The sequence below is a fragment of the Camelus ferus genome, chromosome 13 (genome assembly GCF_009834535.1).
Source record: "Camelus ferus isolate YT-003-E chromosome 13, BCGSAC_Cfer_1.0, whole genome shotgun sequence".
NCBI lineage: Eukaryota > Metazoa > Chordata > Mammalia > Artiodactyla > Camelidae > Camelus > Camelus ferus.
Window position 1 is genome coordinate 39420649 of NC_045708.1, and position 25572 is coordinate 39446220.

Here is a 25572-nt window from a genome sequence, read left to right on the forward strand (position 1 = left end):
CCTCCTCACCAACATTTATTATTGTCTTTTTTTTTTTTTTAAACAAAAAGCTAGGAATCCTTTTTTAAAAAACTTTACATTTTTATACAATTTTAAATGTTACACTCCATTTATAGTTATTACAGAATAGTGGCTATACTCCCCGTGTTGTACAGTACATTCCTCTAGCCTATGTTACACCCAATAGTTTGTACCTCCCACTTACTATCTGTCTTTTCGATTATAGCCATCCTCGTTGGTATGAAGTATCTCACTGTGGTTTTGATTTGCATCTCTCTGATGGGCAATAATACTGGATGACTCTTTGTATGCGTATCAGCCACTTCTATATATTCTTTGGATACATGTCAATTCAAATCCTTTGCCTGTTTAAATAATTGGGTCACATGTATTTTTATTATTGAATTGTAAGTGATCTTTATATATTCCAGATATAAGTTTTATCCCTTATCCCCAGATAAGATATACACCTTATCAGATATATAATTTGCCAATATTTTCTAACCTAGGGTTGTCTTTTGCTTTTTCTATGGTGTCCTTTGAAACACAAAAGTTTTTAATTTCAATGATGTCCAGTTTATCTATTTTTTCTTTCATTGCTTGTGCTTTTGGTGTCATATTTAAGAAATTATTAATCTAAAATCATGAGGATTTATGCCTATGTTTTTTCCTAAGAGTTTTATTATTTTTAGTTCTGAAATTTAGATCTTTGTTCCCTTTTGCTTTAATTTTTGTATATGATGTGAAATTGGGGTCCAACTTCATTCCATTGCATGCGGAGTCAAGTTATTGTGACAATTCACATATACAATTTGCCAATTAATAGTGTACAATTCAATGGCTTTTGGTATATTACATTATTAATCTTTTAAAAATTGTAGTAAAATAAATATAACAGAAATTTGCCATTTTAACCATTTTTTAAGTGTTTAATACAGGGGCTTTAGTCACACTTATAGTACTGTGTAACCATTACCACTATTTCCAAAACTTTTTCATCATCCCAAGTAGCAGGTCTCACCATAAAGCAATAACTCCCCATTCCTTTGTCTCCAGTCTCTCGTAAGCTTTAATCTACTTTGGATCTATGAATTTGCCCACTCTAGGTAACTCATGAAGTGGAATCATACATTTGTCCTTCTGTACCTGGTTTATTTCACTTAGCATAATGTCCATCCATGTTGTATCATGTGTCAGTACTTCATGCTTCTGTATGGTCAGATAATATTCCAATGTATGTACAGCATTTTATTTGTTCATTTACCCATGAATGAATATTTGGGTTGTTTCCACTTTTTAGCTATCATGAATAATGCTGCTGTACACATTTGCTCACAAGTATCTGTTTGAATCCTTGCTTTCAATTCCTTTAGATATTTAACTAGGTGTCGAATTACTGGATTATATAGTAATTCTATGTTTAGCTTTTTGAGAAACTGACAAACTATTTCCTGGAGCAGCTGTACCATTTTGCATTCCCTCCAGCAACATGCAAAGGCTCTAATGTACCTTGAGGGTTCCAAATTCTGCATTACTAAATCACTGTTTGTCAACACTTGTTATCTTCCATTTTTAAAAACCATTTTTATAGTAGCCATCCTAAAGAGTGTAAAGTAGTATCTCATTGTGCTTTTAATTTGCATTTCCCTAATGACTAATGATGTGGAGAATCTTTTCATATGCTTATTGGTCATTTGTATGTCTTTTTTGAAGAAAGAGCTATTCAAATTCTTTGTCCATTTTCAGATTTGGTTGTTTTTTGTTGTTGGGTTTTAGGAGTTCTTTATGTATTCTGTATATTGATTCCTTATCAGATATATGACTTATAAATATTGTCACTGATTCTGTGAGTTATCTTTCATTCTCTTGATAATGTCCTTTGATGTACAAAAGAGTTTAATTTTGTTGAAAACCAATTTGTCTACTCTTTTATTATCTGTTCTTTCGGTGTTATATTCAAGAAACTGTTGCCATATCCAATGTCATGAAGATTTTCCCCTGTATTTTCTTCTAAGAGTTTCATAGTTTTAGCTTTTAAGTTTAGTCTTTGAGTTAATTTTTGTATATAATATGAGGCAGGGGTCCAACTGCATTGTTTTGAATGTGGACATCTAGTTTTCCCAGCACCATTTATTGAAAAACACCATCCTTTCTCTGCTGCATGGTCTTGGTAACTTTGTAAAAAATCAATTGACCATATATATGAGAGTTTATTTCTATTTTATTCTATTGATCTATATGTCTGTCCTTATGCCAGCACCACACTGTTTTGCTTTCTATAGCTTTGTAGTAAATTTTGAAACCAGGAAATATGAGTCTACTAATTTTGTTCTTTTTCAAGATTTTTTTGGCTATTTAGGGTCAACCTTATTTTTTTAATAGGAGCATTTTTGTCCATTTGAATTTTTAAAAACATTGTATTTTCAAATTGTATTAGCCTTAAAAATCTTTTTAAAGATATGTAACATGTATCAGTAAAATATGTAAAGTGCACTGCCAATCTTAAGTTGTAGATACAGCTTGATGGACATATGTATACACACTGGTAACTACCACTCAGATAAGACACAGATCTTTTCCAGCAGCCCAGAACTTTCCCTTGTGACCCTTTCCAGTCGATACCCCTTCTTCTGGGGCAGGGTTTCTCAGTCTTGGTGCTATTGACATTTTGTGTTAGATAAATCTTTGTTGTGTGGATGCAGGTGTGTGGGTTGTTCTGTGCATTAAAAGATGCACCCTGGACTCCGCCCAGTAGATGCTAGTAGTACCCCCCCCCCCACACACACACACAAGTTGTGACAACCAAAAATGTCTCTGACATTGCCAAGTGTTCCATGGGGGGCACAACTGCCCTCAGTTATCAACTACCATGGTGGTAATAATTCTTTTAGTTTATATCACCATAGACTAGTTTTGCCTGTTTTTGATCTTCTTATCAACAGGCTACTACTGTAGATACTGTTTCGATTCTGGCTTCTTTAGCCCAACATTGTGCCTATTGGATTCATTTACGTTGTTGCATGTATCATAGTTGATTCTTTTTTATTGTTCTGTAGTATTCCTTCTTATGAACATACCACAATTTATTCTTTTGCTGATGGACATTAGGATTTTTTTCTACTTCTTGTATATTATGATTAAAGTTACTTTGAAATTTTTGTACATGTCTTTTGGTGCACAGATACACTTATTTATCTAGAAGTGGAATTGCTGGGTCAGAGCATAAGCATATGTTTAGCTTTAGTAGATATTGTCAGTTTTTCAATGTGATTGGATTAATTTACCTTCTCACATGTGAGAATTCCAGTTGTTCCACATCCTCACTTGGTATTGTTAGTTTAAAAAAAATCTGGCCATTCTGGTGGGTGTCTAATGATATTTGGTGTGGTTTTAATTTGCATTTCTTGATGATTACTGATGTTAAGCATCTTCTTATAAGATTGTTGTCATTTTGTATATCCTTTTTAATGAAGTGCCTGTTCAAGTATTTTGCTGATTCAAAAAATTTGGGTTGTCTTTTTCTTATTGATATGTGGGAGTTCTTTATATAATCCATGTATGAGTTCTCTGTCAGAGATATGTATTGTAACTGTTTTCTCCAAGTCTGTGGTTTGATGAAATATTTTGATGAACAAAATTCTTAATTTTAAAGAACCCAATATATCAATTTTGGGGGCTATTATTTTTCTTCTGACAAATCTTTGTGTACCCATATCTTGAGAAAATAGTCTCATATTTTTGTCTATAATTTTATTGTTTTGTCTTTCACATTACGTTTACACATTGCATCATGTATTAATTTTGGAAAACAGTGTGAGAGGGACTTAAGGTTCATTTTCCCCCTGTACGGGTATCTAATTGCTCCAGACCATTTATTGGAAAGACTATACTTTCCCCACTGAATTAGTGTCACCTTTGAGATAAACCAAGTGACCACATATACGTAGGTTTATTTCTGGACTTTTTCTGTTCCTTTGTTTTTTATCCTTAACTGTTGCCTTAATAATGTGTTTTAGAGTAAGTCTTAATATTTAGTAGTGTAAGTCCTCCAACTTTGTTTTTTCTCTAGATTGTCTAAGTATTTTAGTTCTCCGTATAGATTCTACAAACAGCTTGTCAATTTCCATAAAAAAAAAAAAGAATCGGTTAGATTTTCCTTGGGATTTCATTGACAATACAAAGCAATTTATGTAGCAGTGTCTTCTTTATAATACTGTTTTCCAACCCATGGTCTACTTATATTTAATGTCATTATGAATAGGCTGATCTCTATCATCTTATGTCTGTGTTCTTTGTTCTGCATTTTCTGTTTCTTTTTTTCTCCTTTTTTTTTTTTTTTTTGGTTGTTTTTTCCTCTCTGTTTTCTCCTCTACTGTGTGGAAGTTATATACTGTTTTAAGTTTTTTAGTGACTATCTAGAAGCTACAATATGTATATTTAATTAATCAAAGTTTTAAACTAATCAATGCATTTATCTTTCTTCCAGACAGTTTAAGAATCAGAAACAATTTAGTTCTATTTAATACCCTCCCCTGCAACTAATATTCTCTCCTGGTAATGTATGTTAGTTCTTTTTTTTTTTTTAACCCAATAAACATTATTATTATTTTATATAGTTAATATTTTTATATTTGCCCAAATATTAACCTCTTTCTTTTCCTTATTTGCTTGTTGCATCTCAGACCTTCCATCTGGGATTAATTTCCTTTTGCCTAAAGCATATCCTTTAGAATTTCCTTTAGTGAATTCTGCTAATGGCAAATTTTTTCCATTTTTGTCTGAAAATACCTGTATTTCTCCTTCATTCTTTAAAAAAAAGTTAAAGCAATAAAACTTGCAAGAAAGTTGAAAGTACAGTGTAAAATTTTTTTCTGAATAATATGATAATAAGTTACTAAGTGATACCCTGTGACTTCTGAATTTTAGTATGTGTTTCTTATAAAAAAGGGACAAAAATTAACTGTCAGAATCAGGAAATTAATAATGATACATGGCTACTGTTTAATTCTCAGGCCCCATTCAAATGTCACCAATTGTCCCAGTAATGTTCTTTATTAAAACAAGGTTCCAGCTCAGAATCACTCATTGTACTTTTTTTGTCTAGTCTGTTTTGTTTCCCCCAGTTCTCAGACTGTCCTTGACTGTCATGTCCTTGATATACCTGAAGCTAAGAAGCCAGCTATTTTGTAATTTGGGTTTGTCTGATGTTTATTCATGATCAGATTCACGTCATACATCTGTGGCAGGAATAGCACGGACGTGATGCTGGGGTTTTCTCACTGCATCCTCTCTGGTGGCGTATGGTTTTGATTTGTTCCATTACTGGTGCTGTTCGCTTTGATCACTTGGGTACAATGGTCCCTGCCAAGGCTCTCCACTATGAAGTCATTACTTACCCCTTTGTAATAAATATTACGTACTAGCTAGTATGTAAAAATATTAGGGAGATACTTAGAAACTATGTAAATATCCAATTCCTCATCGAACTTTCAGTTTGTTCATTTACTTTACATGAGTGTGGACTTGTGGTTTCCTAGTTTACACTCTAATCTGTTGCTGCTGTCATTTATTGTGATGATCAAACTTCCCCCAGTTTGACCAGTGGAATCCCCTTTGAGTAAGCTTCTTTGTCTTTTTGACATGTCCCCATAATTTCTTGAACTCTCTTCCTTGTTTTCTGGTACAAAAGGTCTCAGGCTCATCCTGCACTTTCTCTGCCCAGGTCCTAGAACCAGCCATTTCTCCAAGGGGCCTCGTTCCTTTTAGTGGAAAATGGTACTTAGAAGCCAAGATTTTGGTGCTACTGCATTCACTGTTGTTGAGGTGTTTCTGCTTCTCACTGTGGGCTCCATCCTCCAGTAGCTTCTGGTAGCCAAGATGCCTCTGAAGTTCCAGGGTGTCTCTCCTTGGGCTTCCCCTCAGCCCCTTTAAGTCAAAGGCTCTGTTGGCCCTGCTCATCCAAGCGGCGTAGGCCTATACCTACACCAGTCACTCTGGTTGAGGGCATGGGAATCTATTATTGGCCAAGCATGGGTTCCAGGTCCACCTTTGTTTGTTTATTGAAGTATAGTTGATTTACAGTATTATATCAATTTCAGGTGTAAAGCCCACTCTTATTTGGAAAGGGGTGATGGGTGGGGTTTGCAGAATTCAGCTTCACCTAGCTACATGGAATGGGTAGCCCGTAGGAAAACCAGGGGCTTCTTCAGAAGACGAGGAAATCTGAGAGGGACAAAACAGCATACATCTACTATAACAAATAATAGTTTAAATTGTGATGACAACTGAAAGCAGAGAATAGGAGGATGCATGGGAGGATCTCAGTGGGCCCTCCGCTAGCCCGAAGGTCAGGCAGGCAAGCAGAGACCTGAAGGAGGGGGCTCTACCTGGACAACAGGGGATGGCAGCAGAGCAGCCCAGGTAGAGGAAACCACCTGTGCAAAGGCCCTGGGGGGGAGCTTGCTGGGCCTGAAGGAGGCCTGTGTGGCAGGAGAATGGTGAGCAAGAGGAGAGCAGGGGGAGGTGAGGCTGGGGAGGAGGGTGGGGGAGACTGAACTCGCAAGGCCTTGAAGGCACTAATAAGGAGGCTAGTTTTATGCTCAGTGGAATGGGGAGTCCCTGAAGGGTTTTATGGATGGGGGCTCAGTCTGGCTGCTGAAGGAGTAAAGATTGGAGGGGCCCAGTAGGGGAGGGGAGACGGGACAATGCTACACCATATCTTTACCTTCCCTCTTCTTTTCTCAATGTAACTATGATGTGCAGGAACCTTCGAGGAAGTGGCCTCGTGCCTGGTGAAGGTGCCAGGGCAGAGCGAGGATGGCAACAAAATGGATCTGGTATGTGTCCTGCCCAATCCCACCTGACTTTCCTGGGATGCAACCCCTCTCCCCCATCCTGCCCCAGCATTCCTTGTTTCTCTGCCCGGCCCTTCTGTCCTCCATGGTACTCATCACCATCTGATGTGCAATAGGCTTTACTGGTTCATCTTATTTCCTGTTGGTCTCTTGCACTAGAATCCACCCTCCATAGGTCAGGGATTTTTGTCTGTCTTGTTTCCAGCACTTAGAGCAGTGTCTGGCACGTCATAGGAGCTCGTAACAGTTTTTTAAACAACTGAATGAATTGTGAGAGGGTCTCTAAGAGGGGAAGAAAAGCTGGGAATGACCTTTTTCAGGACACAGGCCCAACCTAGGTCTTGGCCATGCAGCAGGCCTTGGGAAGCCAGAGAAAGCCAGCATCTGCAGGACTTGGTGAGGGCCGGTGGGGGCGGCCTGGTCAGGCTGCTGAACACGAGTGTGGCACTCAGAGTGCAGGTGAGCCTGGCTGTCAGATAGCGTGGAGGCAGGTGATCCACCCAGGCTGTGCAGAAGGGTGGCACTGCCCACAAGCTGCTTTAAAGGAAGCTCTAGCCCCCAGGGCAGTGCAGAGTGGGCCTGGGGGTGGGGAGAGGGTGACAAGACTAAGAAGAGGTCTTGCATTTTGGGGGCATCTGTACTCATCCTCTGGAATTCCCCCAGTTGTCTGCCTTGCTCTTGCCACACAGGTCTTTCTCTGTTTCTCACACATGCCACACACATTCCTGCCTCAGGGGCCTTTGCACTTTCTTCTTCTGTCAGAAAGGTTGTTCTCATCTATATGGGCATATTAAAGTTGAAGCGAGGCCTGTGTTAGGTAATGTATGCACAACACTGGGCACGGTGTGTGCAACCCAGAGGGTTTATTGCTGCCAACCAAATTTTATTGAGTCCCTACTATGTGCCAGGCACTGTCTCAGGCACTAGAGATACAACAGTGAGCTGACGTTCTAGTCTGGGGACACAGGCAGACTTTCCCTCTAGTTCTTCACATGGCTATCTCTTTCTTGTCTTTTGGGACTCACCTCCTCTGAGAAGCCTTCCCTGACTTTTAGTCTAAATTAGCCCCTCCCTCTACCATCAGTTTTACAGTTGATCAGTTGCTGTTTAATAAACCACCCCCAAACTTAGTGGTTTAAAATTTGATGCTGGCTGCCAGGGGAGTAAGTATAGGAGGGGCCCAATTTCTCACAATTTTGAAACTGGACTGGGCCAAGTGGGGTGGTGGTACTGTTCTGTGTGGTGTAGACTGAGATCACTCAGAGGGGTTGAAACATCCCTGGTGACCCTGATCTTCTGGGATCTCTCTCCAGCTGGTGCCATCATTCATCCCATGGTCTGTCTGGGCTCCCTTGCAGCGTGGTGGCTAGGTTAAGGGCTAGACCAGGAACTGGCACAACACCACTTCCACGTCCTTCTGTTGGTCCAAACAAGAGTTCAGATGAGCCCAGAGTCAAGAGCAATGTGTCCTCTTGACAGGAGGGGTGGGAAAGAACTTTATGTTATCTACTTCAATTTTTTTTCTTCTTCTGTTTTAAGATAATAAGAATAGATTAATTGGATATTGGTCAATGTACTCCCTCCTTCAGGTAGCAGAATGCCTTAGCCTGACTGGTATGTGCCCAGGGTGGACACTAGAAGGCCTTTAGGAGATATTACTAAGTGTGGCTTTTCAGCTGGAGGTGTTGGGACCCTTTCTGTCCCATCAGCTCCTGCTTCTTCTCCCTTAGTTGGTTGGGGAGGAGAGAGTGTTTTGCGGTCCCTGATATCTGGTCCTTCCCCAAATGCTGGTCTACAGGGTTTATCCCCTCAACCTCCCTGCTGCCACCACGATCTTCTCAAATCTTCACCCCACCCCACATTCCCCTGTGGTTTCTCAATTCTCTTGAGTGGATGCTGGGGGCTGGCAGCTGGGGAGGAGAGGCTTGCTTGCCTGCAGGTGGCAAGTGGCTAAGAGGCTGTTACAGCAGCCCCCAAGGGCTCTCACCCTGTGGCTTTAATCTCTGCTGCCCCTGAGGTCGAGAATGTCCTCAGCCTCCAGAAGCACCCGGATGTGCTGAACATGGAAGAAGAGAAGAAGACCATGATGAAGAAGATGATGGTGCGGGAGCGACTGGCGGGGCTGTGGCATTGGGGTGGGGAGGGGGCGGAGGTCCTGAGTCCACCACCTACTGATGAGGCCGGGTGGAGGGGGAGGTGAGGGGGAGAGAGGACAGTCAGGCACAGGACACGGGCTTGAGTCTCAGCTCCACCTCTAACTGCCCCCACCTACCCTGAGGGAGCTCGACCAAGCCATGTCCCTTCTCTGAGCCTCACTCCTTACAAACGACTGTGATAAAATCTGTGTCCTTGGCTTGTTGGGTGGTGAGAACCCAAAGGCTAGTTCACTATAAAGCCTTAGGAACGTGGGAGCGGTCATCATTTTCTACATTCTTTCCCCCGAAATTTCTCCTGGTGGGGAACTTCTGAGAGTTTCCTTATCACTTTCCTAAATTCAGTCACTTCCCATTGTCCTCAAGAATGTTTGGGCTAGGATAATCACTGAAGTTTCTAGAATTATATTTAGCTCTAAAGAGAGGGGGAAAAAATCCTTACTTGTGATGCCTTCATTTACTTAACATTAATTGAGCACCTACTGCTTATAGGTGCTAGATCAAAAGAGAATTAATTAGAAGGACATTTTAAAGGAATTCAGCTGGACCACTTTCAAGGGCTCTGCATGGAGTTTTTTGCTTTGGGCCAGTCCCTGGTTTAAATGGGCTTCCCCACCACTGGGCTGCTGGCACCGTTTTTGCTGAGCCGTACACGTGGCGATGCAGCGGGTTAGGGCTTGGCGTGTTTTTGGTGGCCTTGAACTGATCTGGACAGGGTCTGAGCAGTCAGCTGGCTCCCCCACTGGAGGCCAGGCAGGGTGTGGCGGCTGCCCAGGCTGAGGGGCTGCTGCGGCCCACTTGCCGTGAGGAGGGGTGGCCTCACATCCTGTCAGCGGCCCCTCCATGGTCCCCTGTTCAGAAGCAGATCCAGGAGGAACCGTTGGATTCCCTCTCAAGTTCCATCCGCCAGCAAGCCATGGAGACCCTGACCCAGCTGAGGTACCCACGGCCCCCTCCCTACCCCCAGTCCCTTTTCCTCTACCCCTGGGCTCTGACTGTGCCCCTACCCCACTCCCAGGCCTTTTCCTCTCCCCTGGCCCAGCCTCTACCAGGGCTGTCTGCCCTGCACCCTACTCTGCTCCTCCTCCCCACCTCTTCTCACCCTTTTGTGAATATGAATCACCAGAAGCCCTCATCCCAGCCCTGCATCCCTCGCTTCCTGCCTCCAGCCCCAGCCCCTCACCTCACTCCATGCCCCTGCTTTCTGTCTCTCCCCCAGTCGTTCCCTGCCTGTCCTGGGCATGCGGGAACGATTCGAGCTGGTGAACACGTGCGTGAAGAGTGTCTTCTCCCTGCCCTCTGTGCAGGCCATGCAGGAGAAAGACGAGGCCAAGGCTGAGGCCATCCAGGTGAGGCAAGGCCCTTCCCAGAGGGGTCTCAGGGCTGTCCAGCATCCCCAGAGTGAGACGCCTTCCCGAACTCCCAACAGGGAGAGGAAGAGTGTTCTGGGAGGTAGATTTAGATCTTCTACCCTCCTATCCAAGCAGCTTGGGTAATTCACCTCACCTCTCTTGGCCTGAGTAGGCACTTGATACATACTTGGTGAATGAATGAATCTTCAGAATAAAAGATCCCTCAACTGAAGCACTCTGTCCACTTTAGAATCTGCCCTATGAGAAGGAGGTGGGCAGATGTTGGCATGGCCTCAGGACATGGCCAGGATTGGGAGGAGGAGGCCTGAGGACTGGGTGAGTTGGGGAAAGGAAAAGGAACCTCAGGTGTTCCCAGGAGCATCTTCAAAACCCTGCAGTCTTGTCCCAGGAGGAGTGAGCAGAGATGAGCCTTCCTGTAGAATGGGGTAGTTGGGGAGGTTGAAGGAGAGGGATTTCAGCTCTGGATGAGGCACATGCATGCATCCTTTCATTCAGCACATATTAACCGAGTGCCTACTCCCGAAGTGCAGGGTGAGGTCCAGTAGGGCTGAGGGTAGGGAGGAGATGACATTATCAAAGTATGGTATGAATAAATGCAAAATTACAACAATGGTAAATGTTGCAAGCAAGAAGTACTTGGTACTATAAAGAGCCTGGAGTGGGGAGACATGACCATGTTGGGGGTCAGGGGTCGTGGTGCTGGAGGTGAAAGGCTACAGAAGACCAAACTAGCTGAAGGGGATGGCAGAAGGAAGAGCATGCCAGGCAGAGGGAACAGCCTGTGCAGCAGCCTGAGGACAGAGAGAACATGGTGACTGCAAGGATGTGAAGGAGGCAGTGTGGCTGGAGTCCAGAGGGTGAAGCAAGAGAGCAGTGGATGCCAGACCAGCCACAGCCTGAGGGCTCTGAGCCCTGGAGGGGTGCTCTTGAGAGAAGATCCAAAGGAGAGATGGGGAATCCCTCCTGGGTGCCAAGAGAAAGGGCAGTCCTCTTGTGGTACCAGTCAAGGCCAGCAGAGGTCAGTGCTGCACAGTGATGGGTGGCCGATGGGAAGGAAGGAGGAGGTAGCTGGCGAATGAGGCTTGCTTGGTGGTTGTGGTGTAACCCCGGTGTGCGTGGACTCAGGAAGCCTGGACAATGGCTGGAAGATAGATGTGGGGAGCTAGTGGGAAGAGGGGAGGCAGGAGGGACAGAGGGTCTCAAAGACACTGCTCAGCCTTGTGCATGTGTAATGCTAGGACAATTCCAGGACTGTAGTGTGGCTGAGGAAGGAGAGAGATGGCTCCTGGAAGGGGCAACTTAGACAATCTATTTGGGTCTAGGAGTAGCAATTAACAAAGAATCAGAGCATTTCCCTAGAGACAATGATAAAAGTAAGGCTGGTCGTTGTTTATCTGGCTCTTACTGTTCTAGGGCATTTCCCCGCTGATCTTCTCATTTATTCCTTACAAACGGAAACTTCCTTGTTGTGTGACCTTGGATGAGAGTTTCCTCATTTGTACAATGAGAAAAACACTTTAAGGATAAAGTGATACGCTTGTGCAGGCCACAAGGCACTCACCTGGCCCAAGGTGGATTCTCAGTAAATGCTGGGCCCCTGCTTCCTCCCTTGGAACCTGAGAAACACAGGGATAATAATGACCAATTTGTTGATAAGGAAACTGTAACCCCTGGGGGGAAGTAAGTTGTCTAATATTACACAAGTTAGTCTCAGAGGTGGGACGGGAAAGCAGCTCTCCTGGGTCTGAGTACCCCCCTCCTCCCCTGACCCCCACCAGGAGTTGCCTGGGGCTGGGTCTGCTCCAGAGGCCCCCTAGTGGCTTGGTCCTCTTCCTGTCCACAGATACTTTACCGTCAGACCTTGGATGCCCTGCAGACACTGCTCAACACCCTCTTTGTTGAGGATCCCACTCCTGCTGGGCTGAAGAGCATCTTGGAGGTATGAGGCAGGGAGGAGAGGACGGGTGGAGGAGAATGGAGAACTGACTCAGGAGAAGTGGACTGGGGGGGTGGTAGGCTGGACCCAGAAAATTTGACTTCAGGATGTCACTTCATGCTAGGTTTTTGCTTCCTTGTCCCTCTCACAGGACCTGTTCCAAACTCCTGTCCCTTCACTCCCTCCCTATCCCCTCTCCTACCGTAACTGCCCCCAAATCCTTGCTCTCTAAGCTCTTGTCCCTGTCTGTCTCTTATTCTGAAGACTCTCACCTTTCACCTCTCTCCTCATCGCCCTTTGCCCTCCCTGGTCTTCCAGTCCTGTTCTCAGCTTCTGAACCCCACGTCTCCCTCGGCTCCAAGAGGAGGAGGAGGACTGTGGTGGGTGCCTATGTTCCCCAGAAGCTTCCTGATGATTGGTGAAGGCTGGCCTGCCCACCCAGGCAGCAGAGACTGGCATCCAGCTTGTAGATCTGAGCCTTGCCCTTCTCCTCACAGCCACTGGGGCCCTGGATGAACTCTGGGAAGGCCCACGAGAGAGCACGGGCTGTGAAAAGCTGTGTCTCTGTGTTGAACCACGCGCTTCTGACCCTGCCTTTCTTTGTGAGTGGCCCTGGGAGAGTGGGGGGACACTCCTAGGGAGAATATTCCCAGATCTGACAGAGCCTGGGCCTCTGTCCAGAGATTCCCGGGGGGCTCACTACCCTCAGAGGGCTCCGCTATCAGGGCCAAGCCATCCAGCTCTGTCCCCATTTACTGAACAGCATTACTGAGCCTGTAGGTCTCAGTTCCTAAGATTATGACACAAACAGATGTCCTCGGGGTTCCTGGCACTGGGGCTTCTGCTGGGGAGGCTCATCCTTCGCATCGGGGATCCTGACGAGGAGATTGGCCGCGAGGCTCTAGACGGCATCACCATCCTCTACACCATCTTGGAGCTTCAAAAACGTAAGCCCTTTCAAGTGCCTCTGAAACCAGGCTTCTGAGCAGGTGCTCAGCCTGGGGACTGACTGGAGCCTTGGCAACAAGACACTGATGGGAGATGGAGGAGCCCAGCACAGGTGGAAGCCCACGTATAGCCTTAGTCCCCACAGAATCAGGAGACAGAGGCTACAACACACCTGTTTTGTTTTTTTGTATCTATATACTTTTATTGAAGTATAGTCAGTTTACCATGCTGTGTCAATTTCTGGTGTACAGCACAATGCTTTAGTCATATGTGAACACACATATATTCGTTTTCATATTCTTTTTCACCATAAGTTACTGAAGGTATCACATATAGTTCCCTGTGCTATACAGCATGAACTTGTTGTTTATCTCTTCTATATGTATCAGTTAGTATCTGCAAATCTCTAACTCCCAATTTATCCCCTCCCCGCCGAAAACACCTGTTTTGATTTAAGCAATGCTTCTCTTTAAGCCTCTCTTCATCCTACCAAGTTTAGTTTGTGACTCTCACTTTCACATTCCCACACCACCATGTACACCCAGACATGATAGCCCCAATGTCCTGTTTTTTGGTCTATTTTCCCCACTAGACTATAGCTCCATTTGAAGCTATGTCTTGCTCACCACTGCATTCCCAAGATCTAGCCCAGGGTCTGGCACATGGTGAGTGCTCTGTGAATGTTTATTGGATGAATAAACAAAGAAGAGGTCCTATCTTAGAATCTGGAGAGGCTAAAACCTGTAGGTGGGAGAATATTTCTGTATTCAGCTGCAGGGTGCTAGCGATATGGTATAGGCTGACACAGATACCCAGCTGGCACCGCACCTAGGGGTGTACAGTATCAACTGTTACTTGCCTCTTTCCTTTCTCCATAGTCCCAACTCTGCTCCAAACCAAGGGACCTTGGCATATTGTTCAAACATCCCTGGCTCTGGAGTCAGAGTGCCCTGGGTACAAGACCTTGCTCTGGCCATACCTAGCTGTGTGAACTCAGGTGAGTACTTTTCTTGTCCAGGCCTAGATCTCTTCATCTGTAAAAAGAATATAGTAGGATGTAACTCACAAGGTTTTTGGAAGATTAAATGAGATCACATATGTATAAAAGACCAGCTCGTTCCACAAGTTACAGGTACTTGTCCAGTTGAGTTTCCTTTTCCCCAACCCTACAAGGATCATCTTATGAGACTGAGCCTTTGGGGTCTGTCTGGTGTCCCTGCTTCTCTTGTTCTCCAGTGTTTGGGGCAAAGATTTAGCCCCTTGGAGATCTCCACTGCTGCCCAGGAACCACTCAGACCCCCTGGGTGTTGGGTGAAGGTGGTATGAGCCATATTAATGATCAGTCTTAGTATACTGATACATCAAATTAGAATTGCCAGATCTAGCAAATGGAAATACAGGATACCAACAACAAGTATATACTGTATAGTGCAGGGAACTATATTCAGTATCTTGTAGCAACTTACAGTTAAAAAGAATATGAAAACGAATATATGTATGTTCCTATATGACTGAAGTATTGTGCTATACACCAGAAATTGACACATTGCAAACTGACTATACTTCAATAAAAGTATATTTTAAAAATACAATGCTTATGTAATAAAATAAAATTCAGATTGAAATGAAAAAAAAAATACAGGATACCCAGTTACATCCCAATTTCAGATAAACAATAAATGCTTTTTGGTATATTTGAGGCATACTTTCGCTAAAAATTATTTATTTATCTGAAATTCAAACTTAACTGGATAGCTTGTAATTTATCTAGGACAAAGCCACACTGTTAGAGTTTCAAGGAGTGTAGTGGTGTGTCCAGGCCCCCTGACTGTAGGAAGCAGCAAAGCTAGGATTTGAACCCAGGTCTGCCTGATTCCAGGTCTCAAGCTCCTTCCCTTTACAAACAACCCACACACTTGGTCCAGATGGTCATTCTGCCTCAGTGGCCCTTTCTTATGCCTGTGTCTTGCATATTCTGGGGGATCCAGGTAGGACCCAAACCGGGTCACAGTAAGGCTCAGGAATGTGCCTGAAATGTGTTTCCTTCAACAGAAAATAAGGAGCCCCCATGTGCCAGGTACTATTCTAGGCACTGGGGACACAGAATAAAAAAGATTAATTAAAATCCTTTTGTTGAGCTTACCTGCTTGTGGTCGGGAGACAGTGAACAAAATAAACAAATAATGCATAGAATAAGCTGGATGATGAGAAGGATTAAAGAAAAAAGAAAAAAACAGAAAAAGGGGATTGGGAATGCCAGGGTTAAGGGAATTGCAGTTTAAAAGAGGTATTGCCACACACCTACCAGAATGACAAAAATGGAACAGACCATTCACTCGTGAGACATGAAGTCACTGCAAATCTCATACGTTGCTGGTGGGAGCATCATTGGCCCCCGCTGTGGAAAACTGTTTGGCAGTATCCCCTGAAGCTGAACCCGTACCTACCTTAGGACACAACAGTTCCACTCCTAGCTACATGCCTATAAATGGGTACCCACATTCACCAAAAGTCACGGGCTAGATATACTAGAATGTTCATATCAGCACTATGCAAAATAGCCAAAATTCCATTAGAAGGAGAACAGATAAATAAATTGTAGTATATTCATACCATGGAAAATTATATAGCACTGAGAATCAATGAACCACTGCAATTTGCAACAGTTGTTGCAGAAAAATGTGTTACAGCTCAGTGTTACAGCTCAGTTGTGACAGCAACCTGGATCGGCACTCGGAGAGTTGGAGAACTCAGGTTTATCACACCAGTGGGCCCAGAGAAGTTAACACTCCAAGCTGTGGACCCCATCTGAACGTTTACAAAGGCTTTTATAGGCTGCCAGTTTACACTTTGCAACATCATATGCAAATAAGGTATAACAAAATGTTGACTAATTAGGAACAAGCTTTATAGAAATGGACCAATCAGGAGGGAGAGAAATAACCAAGCAGAAGTGAGGGAAATGGACCAATCAGGAGGAAGGAAATAACCAATCAGGAGTGTGCTCTGTGCAAGTGAAGTACTACAAATGGACCAATCAGAAGTTAGGGAAATGGACCAATCAGGAGTGAAGGAAATAACCAATCAGGAGTGAGCTCAGGAACCAATAGAATTTTAGGGGTAAGTTCTACTTTCCTAGAAGTAAGCCCTTTCAGAGGCAAAAAGTGAGATAGAGCCGCTGGGCCAGGGAACTGGATGGTGCTGGCAGGAAAGTAGTGGCCCTGCCTGGGGGCCCTGCCGGTCTTTTTATGGGGCTTCCCACCTCACAGTGGGGATGAATCTCACCCATATAATGTTGAGTGAAAGCCAGACGCAAAGGATAACATACTGTAGGAGTCTATTTATAAAAAGTCCAGCAAGGAGCTCTAACTTACAGGTTTAGAAGTCAGAACAGTGGTTACTATGGGTGGGGGAGGGGGATAGAGAACTGAAGTGAGGGCACAGGAGCCTTCTGGGGTGCTGACCGTGTTCTGTTTCTTAACCTGGGTGCCACCTACGTGGATATGTACACTGAAAATTTATCAGGCTGGTTACCTGTGATGTATGCACATCCTACAATTATGTTGAACAAAAAGTTAAAAAAAAATAGGTGGTCAGGTCTCACTGAAAAGGTTCTTTTCTTGCAGGAGCCAGAGATAAGGAAGAGACCAATAAGAAGGAGCTGTATGAGAGCAACAAGCGTTTCCTGGGGCCCTACAACCCTGTCAGCCCATGCCAGAACATTCTGCGTGTGATTGCGGTGACTGCCTGCTGTCCATCAGCCCGGAGCCCTCCTGGGACAGGAGGAGGGAGGAGGGGCAGCATCAGACCACCCCAAGCCTCCTCCACCCCTTCCATCCCTCCAGGCTCAAGTACCCTTTACAAAGCCTTTCCCAACCACAGAGGCCCATCCTGAGTGCCCCAGCCCCTCTGGTCTGTGCCCCAGCGTGTGGGCTGTGTCACCCAGCTCTCGGGGCAGGGGCCACGTCGCCTCCTCTTTTGTAGCTCTTCCCCAAATGGTTCAACACTCACTAGCAGAGCAGACAGCCCTCCCTGCTGACATCTGCGAGTCTGGCAGTGTTTGTACATCCGCTCTGGGTCTGTCCCTGTGTGTCAGCATCTCTGCACTTTTGTTTCAGGAATTTGGAGACTTCCTGGGGCCCCAGCAGGTAAAAGACCTGTTGCTAGCAGCCCTAGAAGGGCTGAAAGGTGGCTCAGAGGCTCTGGGGAAGGAGTCGGGGGAGATGATGCAGCTAGCCTCGGAGGTCATGCTCAGCTCGGTGTTGGAGTGGTACTGCCACAGGGCGCTAGAGGTGGTAAGACCCCCTGGGGGTAGGGGCTGGGCTGGGAGACCCCCCCCAGGGCCTGCTCATCCCTCAGACAGGGAAGGGCTGGTGGTGGCTGAATTCTAGGGGCTCCCAACTTGCAGGTTGAGAAAGAACTCACTTACCAGCCCCTAAGACAACTCAACTATTTGGTGTGGGGTTGGGGAGGGCAACAGAGACAAACTATCTCATCCCCAGGGAAGGAGCAGGCACTCTGCTCACCTGTCTCCCGATTTCTCTCCTGTGCACCCTCCTCTCCCTCTCTCTCCCCGTCCCCTGTCACCTCCTTCCTTCCTCCTCCCGTGTCCCTGCTCCCCAACACCTCCCTCCCTTGCCTTCTCCAATTGGCCCTCTGCCTGCTCCCGGCTGCCCCGGCTGCACCCAGATCCCAGAGATCATGCAGGGCATCTATGTGCATCTGAGCCACATCCAGGAGCCCCGGGCCCGCGAGGTGGCCCTGCTGCCCATTTCCCTCCTGGCCAGCTCCTTCATGACCGAGGTCGTTGTGGCCCTGCTCATGTGCCCCCTCCCGCTGGACAGGTACCAAGTGAGGGGGGCTTCCAGCCACTAACATCTCAGAGGGTTGAAGCAGCCCCCCTCCTGGGCTAGGAATCCCTCCTTCTACCCAGAGGACCCCTCGCCCTCCCAGGTGGCCCCTCTTCAATGATCTGTGGTGCATATGACAACTACTAAGTCCTTCCTGTGCATTTCCAGGTGTGCACATTTACATATTCTCGCTAGTAAACCACCCCGTTCTACAGATGAGGAAACTGAGGCTCAGGGGAAGTTTCCAGCTCTAGGCCCCTACTGAGCAAGCAACAGGATGAGGACCTAAACTCAAATATGACCAAGTCTAAGCTCAGAGCTCAACAGTGATGCTGCAGAGAGGAGAACAGCATTGGTCTTGATTCTGCTTCTAGCTGCTATGTGGTCTTGGGTAGCCTGTTTGCCCTCTCTAGGCTTCAGTTCTCTCCCATAGGCAAAAGGAGGAGATAATTCCTGCATTCTCACCCAGATGAGTGGTCATGACAAGTAATGCAGCCAGCCATGCTGAGTGCCTGTCCGGGCCTGGGCCTGTGAGGGAGGACGCGCCATCTTGTCAGCCTGCAGGGAGCTCTGGTCTGATGCGCCGAGGGGACTGTGGCCAGACAGTGATGAGCTCATGGGCAGGAGACACCAGTCTGACTCCTCCAGCCTCCCAGCCCAGGAAACTGTTCCTACAGCTTTGAATGAATGAAACAAGGCAGAGGGGGTGGAGAGTATACCTCAGGGGTAGAGTGCACGCTTAGCATGCACGAGGTTCTGAGTTCAATCCCCAGTACCTCCAGTGAATGAATAAATAAATAAAAATAAATAAACCTAATAAAAATAAACCTTCTTCCAAAAATTAAAAAAGTAAATAAATAAAAAGTTAAAAAAAAACAAAACCCAGGCAGAAGTGTGGAACCCATATCTTAAGGTAGTTGGTTGAGAGTAAATGGAAAAAATTATGAAGAGCTGTGCAAGTGGGGTGTGCTTCTAACCAGGAGAGTTGGCGTCAGTCATAGAAGCCAAGGAAATCAGCTGGGATGTTGAGGGCTGGGGTGACACCTCCACCTCCCACCTGGAAGAATTTAACCCTTTCTGGCTTCACTGCCTACCAAGGTTTTTTTCTTGGAGTCACTAAACACTCAGACTCATAAGACTGCCAGGGCCACACCTGACATCAGTTACTCAGGATATAAGACAGAGCAGTGTCCTTGCAGCAGCCCACGCAGCAGGCCAGACAAGAGCTGGGACAGCATTTAAGGAGGCCTCGCTCTCAGGTGCCACACCTGCCCTGGCATGAGCCTGAGAGTCAGGGCCTCCTTAAACACTGTACTCTGGATGCCTCACTTCCCTCACCCTAGGCTGGGCACTGGGCCTCCCAGGGGGTCGGTGTAGGAGCTGCTCTGGCTTGTGTGGCTGTGGCTTCGAAGGAACTGGTTATCTCTTACTGGTAACTCTAGAGACTTTGTGTCCAGGATCCCCACGGGGACAAACCCAGTCACAAGAGTCACTGCACCCTGGGAAGCTCAACGCTACAGCGTCCCCAGTGGTTCTTAGAATTAATTTATAGTTTCTCCCAGCCCAGGCCCAATTTACCAATTGGGTCATTTTTACCATAAGCAATGTTGCCTAGCAACATAGTTGACATACTATCTTTATCAGGTTTCCAGGGAAACAGAGCTAGAAAGTTAATGGAAGGTTCAAATCTCCAGCAGAAGGGGAAAAAGGTTTTGTTAACCTTTTAGTGCACTGGCCTGTCCGTGCTGTCACCTCCCCATGATAAGAGTGCCTGCAGTCTGGTGCCCGCCGTCCCAGATGGACATTTTCCCCTGCTTGCTGCACTGCCTTCTAAGGGACAGGAGTGGGAGCTCCTTGACATTATGTGACAAATGCAAGATCCAGGCCCCAAAGGACGTCTTGGCATAGAGGAATGGGCACAGGCTTTGGAGTTATCAGACCTGGTCACTGCTGAACTCTGCTGCTTATTAGCTTTGTGGTCTTGGACTGGTGATTTGACCTCTCTGAGCCTTAACTCCACATCTGTAAAATGAGAATAACAACTCACTGTGAGGGTCATTGTATGAATTCAGTGACCTTGAGTGTCTTGAATATGTTGCTCATGTCTACTGGCAAACAGCAGATGCTCAATCTTTGCTGAAGTAATAAATTGTATGCAAAGCACCTGGCATGCTACCTTAGAAATGGGTTTTCAGTAATTGTTAGCCCCCTGCCTCTTAGGGAGTATTTTTTGGACCATTCCAGAAGTTTGCTGGTGCACGCATGGACGTCATTTCAAAGGCACCTTCCCTCCTCCCTCCTCAAACAGTTGGGAGGTAGGGTGGGCCCCACTGTCCTGGTCCCCACTAACAATTGCCACCCTTGCTTCCCCAGCAATGGAGCAGAGATGTGGAGGCAGCTGATATTACGCAAGCCCAGCTGTGACATCCGAGACCTCCTGGATCTGCTCCTGACCAGCCTGAAGGAGAAGCCTGTCACCAAGAAGGGCCGGGCCTCCATTGTGCCCCTGGCGGTGAGGACCTGACGGCTGCCCCACCACTGCCCCATCCTGCCCTCCTCCTGCCTCCCCTCCCGCTGAGCTCCGCACACCCGTCTTCTAGTCCCTGCTCCACCAAGAACTAGCTGTGTGGCCTTGAGCAAGTCTCTGTCTCTGGGCTCTTGTTTGTGATCCACTGGATGACAACAGTACTGCTACTTACGGTGACAGCAGCAGCCTGGAAGAGTGGGCACAGAATGACCTGGGACTCGCAGACCTTAGTCTGAGAACTGGCTTTGTTCCATTACTATTTTGTAACCTGAGCAAGTCACTTCGCATCTCTGAGGCTCAGTCTCTGCATCTGTAAATGGGAATAATGATCCCTGCCTCCTGTGGCAGTTGTGAAAATGAAACGTGGTAATGCATTCATCCATTTAGTGACATAAAATGTTTAATCGCTTCTGCTGCCAGTCTCAGAGGTCGGCCCTGGAAACACAGAGGGAAAGGGCTCTGACTGCAGGAACAAGGCTAGGTGGACAGACAGGTGTCTCTCTGCCTCTGTCACCAGCACCCTGGTCCTAGCCAGCTGGGTAATACCCTCACTTATCTCCCTGCTTCCACTTGAGCTCCTCCAATCTGTACCACAGATGAAAAAAAAAAAAAAAAAACCATTGAGAAATGCACATCTGGTCTCCTCAACCCCGTCAATGGCTTCCCATTGCCCTTGAGAGTAACACAGTGCCCCTACCTATGCTGCAAAGCCCTGTGCCCCTTGCTGGCCTCACTACACTCCATGCTCCTCTTGCTTGCATGGCTCCAGCCTCATTGTTGTTTGTCAGATCTTCTTACACACTGTGCTATCTTCTGTCACAGGGCCTCTGCACATGCTGTTTCAATTGCCTAGCCTACTCTCCAAGTTAATTTCCGCTCATCCCATAGCTCTCAACTCAAATCATCACCTCCTCAGGGAAGCCCTCTTGATTTCCCTGACCAGATCAAATCTGTGCATATTATACTTTGCTTCACATACTTTATCTTGAGAGAATTTACTCTACTTGTGACTTGACAATAGTGTGTGTGTAGAGGGGGTGGGGAGTCATTTGATTAATCTGTGAGATGTATGAATTAAGTGCCTGAGCCTGATATCCCCAAAGTCTAACGTATACCTGGCACAGAGTAGACACTCAAATTTTTTGTTGGATTGATTTATTTATTCAACAGATATCGAACACATACTATGTGCCAGGCACACTCATAAGTTCTGGGGCTTCAGCAGAGAGCAAGAAGGGAAGGAAAGAAAATAAACAAAGACGTGATGATGTAGGAGTGGATGGGATGATCCCTTTACAGAGGAAGATATTGATGCTCAGAGATATTCCATGTTTCATCCAAGGTCACACAGCTAGCGGTGGTGCCAGGACTCAAACTCAGATCTCCTCCCCCAAATCCCATGCCTTACCACCATTGCCTCTGCTTCTCTCCCCCAGCACTGAGTTCTATGAATAAGCACCAGCACCCATTCCTTCCCTGGTTTGGGCATTTACACACTCCTCCAGTCAGTGTGTGTTGGTGTATTCTTGAGGCACCCATCCATGCTTCTTGTTCAACAAGCCTAGTTTAAGCATAAGTACAGCCTGGACTGATTTTTATCTGATGGTGTTGAGAGGCCATCTGAGCAAGATTAAGTCAAGAGCAGAGCCCTGTGGCACACCACTGCAGACTTTCTCTGCACACTGACTGTGTTCTTTGGATGCAGCCATTAGCTTTGGGTTACTGAAAAATGTAAAGGCTTTGAGTCCAAGAGGCTTGTCTTGGCTCTGCCACTGCTTCATTATGTAACCTTGGTTGGGACCTTCCCCCTCTCCAGCCTTGGTATTTAGATCTGTAAAATGGGCAGTAATAACTCCTGCCTTATCTATCCTACCTGTTGAGATGAGTGAGACAGAATATGTGAAAGGGCTTCCTAAAGTACAAACCACTGCCATTTTTTGTTCTCACCCACCCACATGAAGTCACGTGTTTCCATGGGAACATGCCATGGGTTCTTTCACGTCACAATTGGAAGCTTTTCCCTTGGCCAGCTGCACGGGGTCTTGGTGGCAGATCTTGACCATTTCTTTGTAAAGAATTCTCACCTCTCCTCTCATTCAACCTCTACTACACCTGTGGGGCTGGTGGGACTAGGACCATAACCCCACTTTATGGAGGATGAGTCTGAAGCCAGACAGGGGCAGGGAGTGGTGGAGCCAGAATGAGCCAACAGGTCTTGTGGACCCCAGCCCATCACCTCCCTTACCCCCGCATTGTCCTCCTGCCAGTTAAAGAGGACTTGGGCGGCTGAGTGTGAGGGGTGGGCCCAGGTCAGGACCAGAGCAGGACTGGCAGGTGGAGAAGTTGCAGGGTGAGTGCAAACTGGGCCCCAGGGAATACCATGGGCCAAATGCCAACAAAGCCAAAGTCTGTCTTCAACTCCCCTGGACGTTGGAGGGCTGGTGTGGGGCCATGGGTAGGATGTGAGGCAGGTGAGCATGGAGCAGCAGAGTCCAGGACTGGTCCTGCCTGGCGCCCGCCTCAGGCTGGGGTTTGTTTCTCTTGGCTGCTGGCCACTGAAGGAGGCAGTGAGGGCAGCCTATTTTAATGGCCCCAAATGAAGAGGCAGCTGGTGCCCCCTCACCGTCTGTGTGCCTGTGTTATGAATCAGGAAGATGCGAGGCTCACTACAGCCCGTCTCTGAAAACCTGGGTTCAAGTTCCAGTTCAGCCCTGAGGGACAGGATGACCTTGGGCAAGTCTCTTCACTCCTCTGAGCGTGTCTCCTCCCCACCCAATGTAGGAAGGGATCCTTCTACCATGAGTCTTCCACTGGTGTGTCAACATCAGCAGGTCGTTCTGATTGTTCTAGGGCAGGGTCACCCAGAGAGCTGGGAGCTGGGGTGCAGTGGTGGTGGGGATCTGGGCTGGCCCAAAGGGGGCTAAAGGAGAGCAACGATCCAGGGCCAACCTCCTAGAGAAGCAGTCCAGGCCCACCAGGAGCGCTGGGATGAGCGCCAGGACCTCCCACCAGCCTCCCTTCTGTCCCCAGGCAGCCAGCGGCCTGTGTGAGCTCCTGTCCATCAACAGATGCATGGGTCGCGTGAGGCGCATCTACCCCCAGCTGCTCCTGGCCCTGCTCATTCAGGTCCATTACCACATTGGCCTCAACCTGCCTGGCCACGTGGCCTCCTGCAATGAAGCCAAGAAGGACGCGCAGCCCTCCAGCTTTGTACCTGTACGGTATGCACCAGCTGTCCCCCTGGGCGGCAGGGAGAGCCACCAGCAAGGGCCCTTCCAAAAGCCTTTAGGGCAATCGATCAGCAGAAATTAGCTTTGGGACTAGAAGGGAAAACAGAAGCATGCTTTTATGAGCGAGAGCCAATCGTTTGTTCAAGCACTGTTTGTGAGCACCTGCTGTGTGTATCTGCTGCTCAGTGCTGGACAGCTAGGAAGAGTCAGCCTCCCCCACGGAGCTCACCAATTCAGTTTTCCTCTTCCTTCCCTAGAGGTGTTATTTGTTTTAGATTTGTATCCAAGGCCCAACCATTTTATTTTGATTTATTAATTGGAATAAAAACTAAGGGCACGTGGGTAAACATCTCAAAAGACATTAAAAGGGAGTCTCTGTTCCTTTCTTCGCCCCAGTTATCTGCCCTAACAACCCACTCTTTCTTGCCCTTCCAAGTGTTTGATGCAAGGATAAGAACACATGTTCACAATCTCTATTTTTACACCAACAGTAGTGGAATTTACACAGTTAAACATTTTTGCTTTTGTCCTATACCATCTCTCTGAGATCATTACATACAGAGCTACCTCCTTATTTTAAACAGCTGCATAGTATCCCTCTGCGTAGAATTCCAACATACTGTCATTTATTTAGCCAGGATCCTATTGGTTTAGGTATTTCACAGCATTTTACAATTACAAACAATGCTGCAGTGAGTTTGTTTGTATGTCTCTATGCAGATGTGTGACTGTATACATAGTAGAAAGTAGAATGGGTGCATCAAAGGGTTTCTGCATTTAAATATTATAGTGGAAGAGGACTATGTGGTGGAAAAAGTTCTGGACCAGTGAAAGACGAAAAGGAAAATGAAGTACCTTCTAAAGTACCCAGTCTGCCAAATTACTTCCCACAGAGGGCACAGCTGCCAGTAGTATATGATGCTGTTTTTACCCCTGTAACTTCACCAGCACAATGTGGTATAAAATAGTCTCATCTCTGCCAATCTGAAAGTTGAAAAAAGTGGTATTTTGCTGTAATTTTAGCTTGCATTTCTCTATTATGAGTGAGGTTGAAGTTTAAATGCCATTTGTGTTTCCTTTTCTGTGAGCAACCTGTTCTTGCTCTTTGCCTAATTTTATATAGGATTATTGGGATTTTTTTCTTATTAATTTCTAAGAGCTCTTTATTTATTAAGGACATTAGCCCTTTGTCATTTGTATTCCAGTTTGTCACTTAACCTGCAACTATTTTATGGTCTTTTGCTGTTCAGAAATTTAAAATTTTTATGTAGTCGAGTTTCTCAGTCTTTTCCTTTTTGGCTTCTATTGTGTGTTATGCTCAGAAAGGTGCACTTTGAAGGGCAGAGAGGGAGCAGTTGGGTAGGTGGGCTTGAAGTCAGTGCACTTTGGATTTGCACTGTAATAGTGCTTTGTACTTTTGGTAAACCAGCTCAACCTCTTGGCAGCTTGGTTCCCTCGCCTGTGAAATGTAGGGACCAAACAGGATCACGTCACAGCACAACACCACGTGTAGAGGCTGCGGCACTGATTCTGATTCCCTGAGGGCATCACCTCAACTCAGAAAGCTGGTGGGCTCTGCGGAAAACACAACTGGAGGAAAGTGGAGAAGGTGCTGGAGGAGAAGGAGGAGCACGTAGCAGGAAAATCTTTGACTGTTGAATGATGAGGTGTGACCTCCCAACCTGGAGGGTGTCACTCACC

General features: G+C 46.3%; 1 protein-coding gene across 6 annotated transcripts in view; it reads left to right on the forward strand.

The window, feature by feature from the left end:
- The window catches only part of MROH7 (maestro heat like repeat family member 7), a 55471-nt gene that overhangs the window by 14181 nt on the left and 15718 nt on the right, over positions 1-25572 (forward strand). For all 6 annotated transcript variants that reach the window (XR_004325033.1, XM_032494338.1, XM_032494341.1 and 3 more), the window contains 12 exons: positions 6763-6836; positions 8872-8955; positions 9867-9946; positions 10227-10356; positions 12224-12319; positions 12814-12918; positions 13128-13263; positions 16891-17003; positions 17383-17559; positions 17954-18108; positions 20488-20626; positions 23672-23862. Coding sequence is in view for 5 of the 6 variants with exons in the window: in XM_032494338.1 (XP_032350229.1) it covers positions 6763-6836; positions 8872-8955; positions 9867-9946; positions 10227-10356; positions 12224-12319; positions 12814-12918; positions 13128-13263; positions 16891-17003; positions 17383-17559; positions 17954-18108; positions 20488-20626; positions 23672-23862 (1480 nt within the window). In the remaining variant the exon portion in view is untranslated. The remainder of the gene's footprint in view (positions 1-6762; positions 6837-8871; positions 8956-9866; positions 9947-10226; positions 10357-12223; positions 12320-12813; positions 12919-13127; positions 13264-16890; positions 17004-17382; positions 17560-17953; positions 18109-20487; positions 20627-23671; positions 23863-25572) is intronic.